General features: G+C 36.7%; 1 protein-coding gene across 1 annotated transcript; it reads left to right on the plus strand.

Moving 5' to 3' along the window:
• The first annotated feature begins 6,274 nt into the window (after window positions 1–6,274).
• Window positions 6,275–13,287, plus strand: SPP1 (secreted phosphoprotein 1). Its single transcript, XM_063108192.1, has 7 exons — window positions 6,275–6,368; window positions 7,456–7,523; window positions 7,635–7,673; window positions 9,977–10,057; window positions 10,323–10,364; window positions 11,520–11,843; window positions 12,550–13,287. Exons 2-7 carry the CDS (start codon window positions 7,470–7,472, stop codon window positions 12,952–12,954), a joined length of 945 nt encoding a protein of 314 aa, XP_062964262.1. The 5' UTR covers window positions 6,275–6,368; window positions 7,456–7,469; the 3' UTR covers window positions 12,955–13,287.
• The last annotated feature ends 282 nt before the right edge of the window (window positions 13,288–13,569 follow it).

The raw sequence follows: 13,569 nt of genomic DNA on the forward strand, positions 1-13,569 counted from the left end.
AATAAAGAAAGATACAGCAATCACAATAATATTTGAACTTTTAAAAAGAAAGAATAGAACTACAGTTACCAGAGGTGGGGTGGGGGAGGGGGTTTAGCAAGAAATTGGTAAAGGGCCACAAAAAATGATTACATTGTGTAATGTTGAATATACTGATTATCCTGATTTGAGTATCACATATTGCACATAGGTACTGATATTCAGTGTGGTACAATCAATTATGTACAATCAATTATGTTTCAATAAAATAAATGAATAAATAAATAGTGCTCCTTCATTCACTTCTTCCCCAAATATGTATTGAGTGTCAACAGGAAAACTGTGCATATAAACATGAATAAGCCCCAGTCCTTGCCTACAGAGAGTTTACTTTTTAGTGTAGGGACACAAACATATAAAGCAATAAAGTATCATAGTGGTCACACTAGATTAAGCGCAGGGTGCATGAGGACACAAAAGTGGGAATGGTTATTTGTACCTACTTACATCATAAAAGGCTTAGTAAGGGATGCTTTGATGCTCGATGTGAACTAAGTCTGGAAAGATGTGCAAATATTTCAGGGGCGAGTGTGGATGGGATTGGAGGGATATCTCAGACATCAGAACCCTACAATGTGAGCAAAGGCATGGAGACTTGAAATAGGAGAGCATACTGGGGAACCCCAAGGGCTCTGCAGGCTTGTTGTAGGGAGTTCAAGGAGAGAAGCTGGTGAAAAATAAGGCTGGAGAGACAGAGGATGCCAGATCCCAGAGAACCTCATGTTATATAAGAAATCTCATTCACCTGGTCAGAATTCTTTGGGTACAGGAAGCTAGCCTGAAGTTCTCAGGTATAATCCATACAGCCTGAGAGCTTCTTCTAATGGGATCTAGAGGAGATATTTTATTTGGGACTTTATGAAAGCAACAAAAAAGAATCATCAGGAATGACTCAACTTACACAAGAATTATATACATTTTATAATAAAGTTAAATTTATTCATTCACTGAATAAATATTTTTTGGCGCATGAACTGCTGAGGGATGAGAAGATCATGAAACTTGCATTCTATTAAGGCATTAAAACATTAAAGAAGTAATCAAACTTTAATTAAAAATTATTTTTAATTATGTATTTTTAAAACATAAATGTTATACTATGGGATAGGGACATTAATGTGAATTATTCCTTAACAGGAATTGGTAAAAACAAACCAAAAATCTTAGCCAACTATGGCTAGAAAAATATCCAATTTAGCCGCCTCTTTTGTTACCTGGTTTTTGCCCCTTTCTTCTGATTTTCTTTTTCTGTTCTGCACTGTTCATATGAACCTTATAATGGATTCTCTACCAAACATCACTCAAACGTCAGCTTTTAAATAAAAATTCTCAAAAACTGATTTTGAAGAATGCTGCTGCTAAACTTCCTGTTGGTACTTTCTGCAGCTTTCTACCTCCCTCTGTTTCCTCTCCGACTACCGGCTCCTCTACTGTTCCCCAGGTTGCTGTAGCTAGAGAGTTCTGTGCTGCTGGGACTGATCTTGAATGAGAAGGGAGACTTCTGTTCACGCCTGGAATACCCATGCCTTCAACTCCACCACATCCTCTTAACCTCACTGGCTACACAAATCTTGAATTTTTTAGTTAATTTTCATGAATAAATGGGTTTCACAAAGATAAGAATGGTGCCATTTAAGAAAAAAAGAGTTAATTTAAGTCCACTTTAAAGAACCTATCATTTAAAGAATGTTAGAATGCCCTCAGAACTAGTAATAATGCTTTAATAAAGAAATACTAGATTTTTGAGTATTGGTAAACATTAGATATCAATACAAGAGATATACATGAGATTCGAGCACAGTGCTTATGCACTGTGTTCATAAGCAGAAACCATGTGCTCAGAATTTGTTGTTACAGATGGAGAGCTGAGTGGGTAATCACCAACAATTTACTGAGTCCTTATTTATTCTGTAACAATTCTATGGGTCTAAAGTGATACTTTTTTTTCATTTAAGTTGAAAATAATGTGTGCCATTAGTAAGACCACTTTTTCAGGAGCTGAATTTTGTTGTCTGACTTACTGAGCAATGGGATAAAAGGCTTTATGGAGTTTCTTTTTTGAATCTCTGAAATGCTCTAATTTCATGTCTAACTTGAAGATAGCAGCCTCTTTTCCTTCACCTTTGCTTCCCTCGCTCTGATAAATAATGCCTCCTTGCCCTGGACCACAAATGATGAATATTGTGCTGGGCTTCTGATTAGCTTTAAATCCAAACTTTCCCATGGCAAATCAGTAGTGTTACCGAGTATCAGAGTCATATCAGAACCTTGACTCTGAAGTAAAAATAATGATTTGTAGAGCTGAAAAAGTTGAAATAGTGGTTACATTTTACTAAGTAGAATATAATTAGAAATGTCCAAATAAACTAGAAGTCAGTATAATAAAGTTGTCCACCAAAATAGGGACATTCAGACACTTTTATTACGTGGGAATTTCCATGTAATTTCCTTTATGTGTCTCTATATTGATATCAGAGGAGCAGGGGTCTGGGAAGGCCCGGTAGCTGGCCTTAACTCACCTCCTCCTATTACCAGGTTCTTGACTCTGCCACAGGAAAGAATTCCGAGCAGAGTCACAGTAGAAAGTGATAACGGGTTTAATGTAACGAATAAGAGATATAGATTTCACAGACAGAGTGCAGCCTAGCTCCAGAGGCCCAGCAGGGCCCGCACCAGGTCCAACACAAAAGTTAGAAAAACCCCCTTAAAGTCTAGTACAGAGTGCAGCCTGGCTCAAGAGAATCAGCAGCTGCTTGCCAAAAGTAGGTTTGGTACAGAAGAAAGCAGGCACACCACAGCCAGCAAAGTGCAGATTGGCCCTGGGAAAGTGAGCAACGACCCCACCTTCTGCTGGGATTCAACTTTTATAGTCTCGCTATCTAATACATATTCATACTATCTAATGAATATAAATTCCACTTTACTGAGCATGCCCAGGCACTGGATTTGCATCAAGTCAGCCCCCTGAGGTCTCACATTGGTCCGAAAATAGGTCCAACTAGCAACAGAAACTTTCCTCTAGGGGAGAGCCTTGGGAGGGCCCTGTGACCTGGGGAATGGCTTGAAACCCAGATGTGTGTCCTGAAACCCAAACCCAGGTTTATTAGTCCATTTCTGTTGCTTATAACAAAATACTCGGAACTTGGTAATTTGTAAGAAAATGAAATTTATTGCTTACAGTTTCTGAGGCTGGGAAATCCAAAGTCCAAGGAACTCATCTGGTGGTGGTGACAGTGACCCAGGGGTCTCACATGGCATGAGATGGTGGAAGCAGAGAGAGTAGAGATACTGACCTACCCATTCACTCTCTTTTAAAAGCCTACCAAACCACATCCATGACCACCATTTTTAATCCAATCACCACGGTGTGGTCCTACAATCTCATCACTTCTTCAAGACTGGACCTTTTAATTACTGTAATAGCATTTCCCACCCTCAACAGTTACAGTAGGAATTTAAGCTTCAATGAGGTTGGGAGGGCATCCAGTCTATAGCACAAGGGAAACTGAGCACCTCCTACCTCAATATGTCCTCTTATAATAACTATATTATAAAATCATAAATCACTCTTTGCATTCCAGTCTAACAACTAAATCTTGTCCTTTCCATAGACAAGATTTATAGGGAATTTGAGCATTCTGACCTTTTGATTCTAAAAAACAACCATTCGCTTAATCAAGAATGGAAACTAGAAATACTGCAGATTAAGCCTGTCTGATTTAAATCATTTAACATGGTAATTCTGACAGTTGGAAAATCCTACTCAGAAAAAATAAACAGCAACAGCAGGTTTGAGTACAAAAAGCAAGAAACATGAGACTCCTCAAAAGTGAGAATGACACACTGTCCATTTCATACTTTACAGAATTGCCTCTCATCACAAATCACTTTATCTTCCCAGCGCTGAAGCATCCCAGACACATTCTTTAACCATGAATTCATAAGGCTTTACTGTGAGTGAGACCTTGGGTTTAGTAACCTTTTGAGTGAGTGTAGGAAGTGGGGAGGAGACAATAGAGTCAACCCGGGATTGCTGAAGGCGACAACAGAGCAAAACAAGGATGCTTTGGTTCTGTGGGTCTCTGTGGTTCTGAGAGTGATTGTGTAGCGGCTCATTGTTGGGAAGTATTTCCTCACCTGGCACTCCAAGAAATGGAGGGTTCCACAGCTGTGTTATAGTTTTGTCATTAAATACATGCATGTTCTATACTGCTGGAATAAGAAATTGATAGAGCCAGATTGTGGTCTGAAATCCTTTTCAGAAACGCTGCCATCGTGTGGCACTTTAGAGCGATGACCAGAAGAGTCCTGTGAAGGGTCATATGGTTCATCTCAAGATGGCTGAGCTCCAGCGAAATCTATTCCTATAACTCCCTAAATTCATATTGAATCATCCCCGTGGGCACAGAGTAAACCATAGTAAATCCTGTGGAAATCTTCTTTTTAGAATTTTGGGACTTTCTTTCGCTAAACTGACAAGATGACAAGCTTATGTGGCTAATGTGTTTAAAGAGAAAAAAATATTTTTTAAAAGCAGAAATAAGAAGTCTATTTTGCAACCTTATAATGTGTGTGCTTTATATCTTATAGCGATAGGTGCTATCTTAACTATTAAAGTGTGTGCTTATAACCTACAAATCGATAATATCAATTCACTTGGAATGCTTCCAATTAAAAAAAGACATATTTTCCCCCACCAAATGTTCATAAAACCTATGGATCAATAACACTATTAACATTGCAGGAAATTATTTACTCTATATTAATGTTAAAAGTAATATTTGGCAAATAAGAGCTGACTCCTTAGAACTAACAATAGATGGGACCAATTACATTTAATATCAATTTACACACGATTCTTACAATGGAGGTGTAAAGTAATTGAATAGTGCAATCCCCATTTTATAATGAGAAAAGTAGATGAAGAGAATAAGTAATCTCATGACATTATTAAATATTTAAAATGGATCCAGAGCTCTGCTATCCATGAAATCTGCTCCAGTATTCAGACTTCACCTGTAATTTACTTTCATTCAAACACCTTTTAAATACCCAGTAAAGTTTTCTTAATATAGAAATTAAATTTTTTTCTTATAAAGTAGCTAATTTTATATATATTGGGAGAAAAACTAGAAAAAGATGATTCAGAAATTTAATCCGTTCCTTCAGAGGTGGGCAAATTACTCTACTGATGTACACAGTTTAAAGACCTTGCATCTACTCTCATCCTAGTAACTCATTTCATTTAAAGACATTACAAATCTTGACTACCTACCCCTCCTAAAAATTTTGATGATAGGTAACACACACAGAGTCCTTAAAATATGCAGGGCATTTGCATCTAATATATGCAAAGTATTTTTAGTTTTACACACACTAATTCACTTCAACCTCTCAAAAACCCTATGAACTAGGTAATAGTGTCTGCATTTTATAGATGAGGAAACAGGTGTAGGTAGGCTAAGTGATTTGCCCAAAGTCACACAGATCATTAGCGACAGAATGGGACACAATGTGTGGCTCCTGAAGCAGCACAGCACTCTCAAGAAGTCATCCTGCTCTCAGTCAGAAACTGCTTTACTTTTGCAACGTCTAGAGTAAATTACCATTCTTTTATTTTACATAGCAAGTAATCAGGTTCATCAACTCCAAACAATTCAAACGGTGCAACAAAAATCCAAGTCTTTGAAAGGTCACTGTAAATGCAACTTAATGGGCATGAACAGGAATGTCGATGTCACCAGTGACATTTGTCTAAATGACAAGCTGCTGCATACTTGAAATCACAAAGCTGAGCTTTAGTTGTAAAGGATAGAGGGAGGTTCTCTCTTTGTAAGCCTGAACAATTGCCTTCGAGCTCTTCAATGAGTATGCATAATCGTAGAGGCGAATGTGGTTGCAGATATTACATTTATCTGTTACTTAAACGGAAAGGAACAAAACCCCACCCCATTCAATTTCATCGAGGGCTGATTTACACTAATATTTTTTCTTCTAATTCAGAAACTATAAAGCTAATGTTTTATCTGTAGCTGTGAGTGTGTGTGTGTGTGTGTGTGTGTGTGTGTGTGTGTGTGTGTGTGTGTGTGTGTGTGTGTGTGTGTGTGTGTGTTTAACCGCAAAACCAGAGGGGGAAGCGTGGGAGCAGGTGGGCTGGGCAGTGGCAAAAAACCTCATGACACATCTCTCCGCCTCCCTGTATTGGTGGACTGTCGGGAGCAGCATTTAAATTCTGGGAGGTCCCGGCTGTCAGCAGCAGGAGCGAGCAACGCCTGGCACTGGACGCTTCTCAGGACGGTTGCAGCCTTCTCAGCCAGACGCCAACCGAGGTGAGCCTGCAGTCTGCTCTATGTTGCTGCCATGCATTCAGTTTAACTTCATTCAGAAGTCCAGGTTGTAAGGAAAAGAATTTTAACTGTGACGCTCTTAATCAGACTTAAATTGTTCTAGCCTCTTGATTAAGCAGGTCAAGCACATTGCAGGTCTCCTGGAACAAAGGTGTCCAGGTATTTTGAAAGCTAGTCGAATATAAAACTTAAATACATTTCCACTGGCTCCTCAAAAGAACAGAAACTACTGCTTTCAATCAGAAAAAAGTAAAATTCTATGCCCCTTTGGAATGATTACACTAGTATCTGCATCGTTTTAAATGGCTAGAGGATTGTGGAGGCATTTAAAAGAAAAAGGATCTTTCATAGTAATGTAAGGCAATTATAATGCAGTTTTTTAAATGATTTATCTCATTTTCAAGGGACAAAGTCTGAATATTTTACTTCTGAATTTAGCTGTTAAAATTTTCACCGAGATATCCATATGACAGACACTATTAGACTCTTATCACAAATAGAAAAGCTGTCGACTGTTTTCAATGTTCTCTTTCTCATTTCAAATTTCTGAAATACCTTACTTAAATAGCTAACTTCAGAGATAACTTTCTTTCACCTCAATAGCACCTTCGTACGAATTTAAGGTAAAAATCACATTTGAAATATATGTTGAAAAAATAGAGAAAACAAATGTCTTTCAGAATTGTATTTTCTCTTTGTTTTTCTTCTCTGAAAAGTAAGTGTTCTCATACTAGCTTGTTATTTTAATTAAATTACTGCTGATCTGTTTTTAGGTTTCAGTAGCTGGAGATATCAGGTGGTAATGGTATAATCTCCGGAACTCTAAATTTAAAAGTTGAATAAATATAGACTTGTAAAATTTCCTTCTCCCTTGCCTGATAGTGAGAGATGGAGAATAGAGGTGGCAATACAAATATAAACTTCACAGACCCTGATATTAAAAAGAAAAGGGTTCTCTAAGTAGAAGAGATTCCATACAAAATATATTTATTTGTGATTATTTTATACTGTAGTAGTATAAAATGTATCACTGGAAGATATCAAATATTCCTCACAAAATATTTTGCAGGAAAAACCACTACCATGAGAATTGCGGTGATTTGCTCTTGCCTCTTAGGCATCATCTACGCCCTCCCAGTGAGTACAGCTGAATCCTAAAGAAAATTGCTGAAAATAAATGAATTGCGTGCTTCTGTGTGCTAGGAACACATTCACGTTGTAATCTTTCTCCATCTTTTTGTTTCAAAGGTTAAACAGCCTGATTCCGGCAGTTCTGAGGAAAAGCAGGTAAGCATCTTTTAAGTTATCATACAGTTAAACTGCAATTGCTGCAAGAGGCACTACGAACGTATTTGTCTCAATTTTGCTAATGAGTATCTTCATAGTCAAGCCTATTAATTTACAGGTATTTATTGACTACCTGTTTTCGATCTAGGCCAGTACCAAACACAGTATAATTTTTAATAAATATATGCTCTTAAAACCAAGCTTTATTTTTTAATATAATAAAATAATGCTCTAGGCCATGATCACACATAAAATGAGTTCTATGAAGTTGTATGACTTTTTCTTTCCATGAGTCAACATACTGTTCTACAAGCAGAAAATTCCATCCTTCACTTTACTTAGTGAAAGGCTATATTTAAAATTCACCTCAAATACTGGTCAGGACTCTTTGATCATAATACTCATAACATTGCCTGAGATATTTGCTAAGAAGCCCATTGTGAAAAGAAAGTCTTTTTATGCTGCTTGTATCTATTGTGCTTGTCAGCTGATGTTAGGTCACATTTTTCTAACCAAACACAGGACCAAACCAAACTCTATTATAATTACTTGACCAGCACCATAAATGTACCTGCCCCTCCACAACAGATGAAACTCTGCCAGCCAAACAACAACTGGGCATTGTCCCCAGGAGCTTGGACAAAAAGGCACACAGAGTTCAATTCCAGATGAACAAAATAAAGGCCAATGTAGAGTTGCCTAGGGTCATTGCAATTAGATTGCTTAATGAAGACATAAAGAGAGGAATTGTGTATGTTTGTGTGTGCATCTGTCTGTACATTTGTGTGCGAGTGGGTGTGTGTAAGTGTGTCTGTTTTCCAACTGATTTGAGAATTCAGGTGTTGAATCACAATAATAAGCCAAAAAAATTAACATCTCCAGAGAAGATAGAAGTCACACTCATAGAATAAAATATGGCAAGGATATGTTTTTAAAAGGCGAATGAAGCCTTAACAGTATAAGTCATGAAGTGATATTTAAGAGATAAATGAGCTTAAGATTCAGCCTTCTAGAATCCCAGAAATTTAGAGCTAGTCGGAAATATGGACAAGTCTATAAGACTGTACCCTGAAAATAAATACTTGTTATCTGTGTTACGATTTTGGGTGATTTTTTAGTCTGTTCATTTTGCTTATCTATATTTTCTTTATATTACTTTTTTTAAATTAAAAATTTAACTTATAAATACCTTCTCACTGAGCCTATTTTATATATGCCATCAGGAAATATATGTATATGAATATATATAAATGTAAATATACTTATATATGAAAAAATAAAGAGGGAAACTTTGAACTCATTTAATCTAGTAGTTTTTGCATATGTTTTAGGCAAGGAACCCCTTCTTTCAGCAACAACTTTCAGAGAAGCCCTATATGAAGCTGCTCTGGTTAGAGTCAGCTATGAGAGAAACTCTAAGTGCTACTGATGGGTTCCCAGCCTACTCAAGCGATTGGCCCTGGATGATACAGCCTGTCAGATGACACTTATTCAATTTCCATTCCTCCGCACTAGCTTACTATCATCATTTTCCAGATGAATAACGTGGCTAAATTAGGAAAGTTCATTTACATCTTTGGCACCTTACAGCAATAGAACTTTTGTGCAATGATGTTGTTATATTTCTGCACTGTCTATAAGATAGCCACTAGATACATGTTGCTATTGAGCACTCAAAATGTGGCAAATGCAACTGAAGAATTGAATTTTTTATTTTATTTAATTTATATTAACTTAAATTTAAATAGCCATATGTGGCTAGAAGGTAGTATATTAGCACAGTCTTCTACAGTTTCTCCTTGTTCCATGGAGAGGAAACAATGAAGATCCACAGTAATTAAGGCCACCTCTGCTTTAGATGTGCTTTATATGAAAGGAAAATTCAGCCAGCAAACATGGAACAATAAAGCAGTGTTAAGATCAGTGTTAACAGCCAGTTTGCCTGGGTTTGAACCTGGCTCTGCTACTATCACTTAACTGCATTGTGGCTGAGTTTCCTGGTCTGTAAAATGGGGATAGTTCTGATACCTATCTGATAGGGGGTTGAGAAGATCAAGTGAATGAATATTTGTAAAGTGCTTTGAAAGAGTGCCTGTCCCACAGAAAGTGCTATGCAAGAGTTTGCTAAATGAATCTACAAGAAAAAATAAATAGAGAAAGGTATCTAAGGTTCTGGTTGACTACATGCACGCATATTCTGCTTATCCACCAAGACAGGTGAAGTATAGTTTTTATTTCAGCTTATCATTCAGAGAGCTCTGTGGGGTTTTTTCAATAATGATAAATATTCAAATTTTTTGTAGCTGTACAACAAATATCCAGATGCTATGGCAGCATGGCTAAAGCCCGATCCATCTCAGAAGCAGAATCTCCTAGCATCACAGGTATTTTTTAAATTTTCAGACTAAATAACAACAATGAAAGATAACCACAAACAGGCCATTCGGGTTGGTTATATGGATCCTTCTTGCCTGTTGGTAAATGTGTGCTTAGGATGCCAATTGATCTGCCATGTTGTCTTCTTCCTGCTTTAAGCCATCCACTAATGAGGCTGAAAAATAAGGCTTGCTTTGGATTGAAAAGGCTAACATTGGAATAAAAAAGCTAAGCACGTATGATGTGCACTAATATGTGCCCTTGCTTCTTCAGAATGCCGTGTCCTCTGAAGACATTGACAATTTTAAACAAGAGGTAAGTTCTGTCAATCAGATACTGATCACACTTTGGAGAGATGAAAGAAGCCATAGCCTAGGTTTCCTTCTGATGAAAATCCATTAGTAAATTTTCCAGTAAATTGCCAGTCTAAAACTTGCTCAGAAAGAAAACACGTATTTACTAAATATCAGAAATATTAGGTTTCTTCAGGTAAGCTTAGTGTTGCAGAAAATGTTTATTAATGCCTGTTATTTGAAACGTTAAGCCTCTTGCAATTTATTTTGTAGATATCTAGTATCTAATAAGCATCTAATTAATGTCTGTCAAAGCCAAGATTTTGCCTTTAGGAACATTTCTGTTCTTAACATAATAGTTTATTTGATAACTATTCTTTGTATCAGGATTATTAATATATTTTCTGAACAAAGAGATAAATTAAATTTATTTTCCTTAAGATTCAATTTGAATATTCTAAGAATCTCTAATAAGGAAGTTAGATAGGGCTGGATGGTTAGCTCAATTGATTAGAACATGGTGCTGATAACACCAAGATCCCTCTACCAGCCAGCTGCCAAAAATAAAATAAAATAAAATAGAAAATAGGGAAAGTTAGATAAATTACAAGTACGTTTGCTAATTTGAAGTTTAGTAGACATTAACTGGTTGATTCAAGTCAAATTTGAGCTGCAATTTATACACACATGTGTAACAGAGTTACCTTTCGATTAGCCATGCTAATATGGAGGTGGTTATAGGTTTCGGTACACACATTGAAATATATACATGCGCTGATCTCTGGAGAATTCTCATTTCAAATAGAAAAATCAACCTCACAATTATGTATCTGTGTCTATCACATCATTGGATTTAGTGAACTAAATAATGACTAATAAGTACATTGTAAAACAATGTTATCAATATGAATCTCACACTCACGCATTTGGCTTGAAAATATCTATGAAAATAACTTTTAATTGATTAGCAAAGAAAGTACGTTAGAATATTATTCCATTTATCACTGTGTTAAAAGAGAAATTGGAAGATGCTTACTATAGCTCCTAAAAGCCACGGAGTGTATTGTGAATGCAAAGATTCTGAAATGAAATAGAAGAAAGACAGTAAAAGACTAATGCACTAAAAAGCTAAGGGAAAACAAAAATCCATATACTAATTTTATGTCTTGAATTTTAGACCCTCCCAAGTAAGTCCAATGAAAGCCACGACCACACGGATGATGAGAATGATGAAGATGATGGAGACCACGTGGATAGCCAGGACTCCATTGACTCAGATGACTTCGATGACGCTGACCATCCTGATGATTCTCACCATTCTGACGAGTCCCACCATTCTGATGAATCTGATGAACTGGTTACTGATTTTCCCACTCGTGTTCCAGCAACCCCAGTTTTCACTCCAGCTGTCCCCACAATAGACACATATGATGGCCGAGGTGATAGCGTGGCTTATAGACTAAGGTCAAAATCTAAGAAATTCCACAGAGCTGATGTCCAGGTAAATCCCTAACCGATACATCTGATGGTTCTGACTAGAGCTCAGTTCTAGGAAACCAGAGTCTACATATTCATTCATTCATTCATTCAGCAAGGCAGCATTTATTATTACTCTACTATATAACCATTGAATACAAAAACTTTTTTCCACTTGGTGGTTTTTGTTTAAGTCCACATAACTTCTTCCTAATTTTGTCCCTGAAACATGATTCTATTTTTCCAAATCCTCGCTCTAAAACATTTGTTCTACTCACTTTTTTTAGATCCAAAAAAATTAAAAAGACTGGAAAATACCAATTAATTTCAAAATACAATGGTCATGTTTTGAAATTAAATACATAAGAGGAATTGTGGCATTGCAAATTATACTGAATCTATAGTCAAAGGATCTGAATTTGACATAGCCTTGCATTTACCATTCTTTACTTTTCAACTTTCAATTTACCTTCCTTTTATGTAAAACAGATAATGAGACCTACCTCACAGGTTTTATTACATACATAAGTGATGTAGTTATTTAACTAAAGGAGATGACATGTGTGAAAGGGCTTGGTAAAGCACAAAGTAACATGCTAGTATTATTATTTCTGCCAAATGTAGACAATTTTTAATATAAGTTGGGTTAAATGTTAGAGGGCAAATAAAGATTACAATGTTCCCATCCTGGTTGTTCATATAATTCTTCTTCCATTTGTGCCATGATTCAGTATCCTGATACTACAGAGGAGGACCTCACCTCCCACGTGGAAAGCGAGGAGTTTGATGATGCACACAAAGCCATCCCTGTTGCCCAGGGCCTGAGTGTGCCTTCTGATTGGGACAGCCATGGGAAGGACAGTCATGAAACAAGTAAACTGGATGACCAAAGTGTGGAAACCTACAGCTACAAGCAGTCCAAATTACATAAGCGAAAGGCAAGTGATGAGAGCAATGAGCATTCCGATGGGATTGATAGTCAGGAACATTCCAAAGACAGCCCTGAATTCCACAGCCGTGAATTTCACAGCCATGAAGACAAGCTAGTCCTAGACCCTAAGAGTAGAGAAGAAGATAAACAGCTGAAATTTCGCATTTCTCATGAATTAGAGAGTGCATCTTCTGAGGTCGATTAATGAAGAAAAAAAAAACCATTTCTTACTTTGCTTTTAATTAAAAAAAAATATATAGCAAGATGAGAGAGTATAAAAAAATGCCTACTCAGTTTAGTGGATGAATGTATATGTACATGGATCTGGAAATAGATAATGTTTTTGATCATTAGCTTAGTTTGCTGCTTCATGGTAACACCCTTATAAATTGAAAACTGCAGGGTTCTGTCTATGTTCTTTCCGTAGAAGAAATGCTAACTATCACTACATTTTAATGTCTGTTATTATGAATAGAAATTTATGTAGATGCAAACAAAATACTTTTACACACTTAAAGAATATAACATTTTATGTCACTATAATCTTATGTTTTTAAAATTAGTGTACATTTTGTTGTGATTATTTTTGTTGATGTGAATAAATCTCGTATCTTGAATGTAATGAGAGTTTGGTGGTGTCAATTGCTTTTCTTATTTGGTTTCCCACAGTTGTCCAGCAGTGAACACACTGGACTTAGTAGAGGGCAATCCAGGGCCTGCAAGATCAACTGAGCTAAAGAAAATGAAACAGGGGCCAAGTGGGGGTTGATATCCAACTAGAACTGCTCCAGCCATGCAAGACCTTGTAGGCTGCTTCCAC

Source organism: Cynocephalus volans, chromosome 9 (genome assembly GCF_027409185.1).
Source record: "Cynocephalus volans isolate mCynVol1 chromosome 9, mCynVol1.pri, whole genome shotgun sequence".
NCBI classification, from domain to species: Eukaryota; Metazoa; Chordata; class Mammalia; order Dermoptera; family Cynocephalidae; genus Cynocephalus; species Cynocephalus volans.

Excerpts from the sequence above, each read along its gene's own strand:
- SPP1 (XM_063108192.1), top strand. The coding sequence starts at position 7,470 with ATGAGAATTGCGGTGATTTGCTCTTGCCTCTTAGGCATCATCTACGCC. Across the intron at positions 7,674-9,976 it reads GCAGTTCTGAGGAAAAGCAG|CTGTACAACAAATATCCAGA; the intron begins GTAAGCATCTTT and ends AATTTTTTGTAG. Across the intron at positions 10,058-10,322 it reads AGAATCTCCTAGCATCACAG|AATGCCGTGTCCTCTGAAGA; the intron begins GTATTTTTTAAA and ends TTGCTTCTTCAG.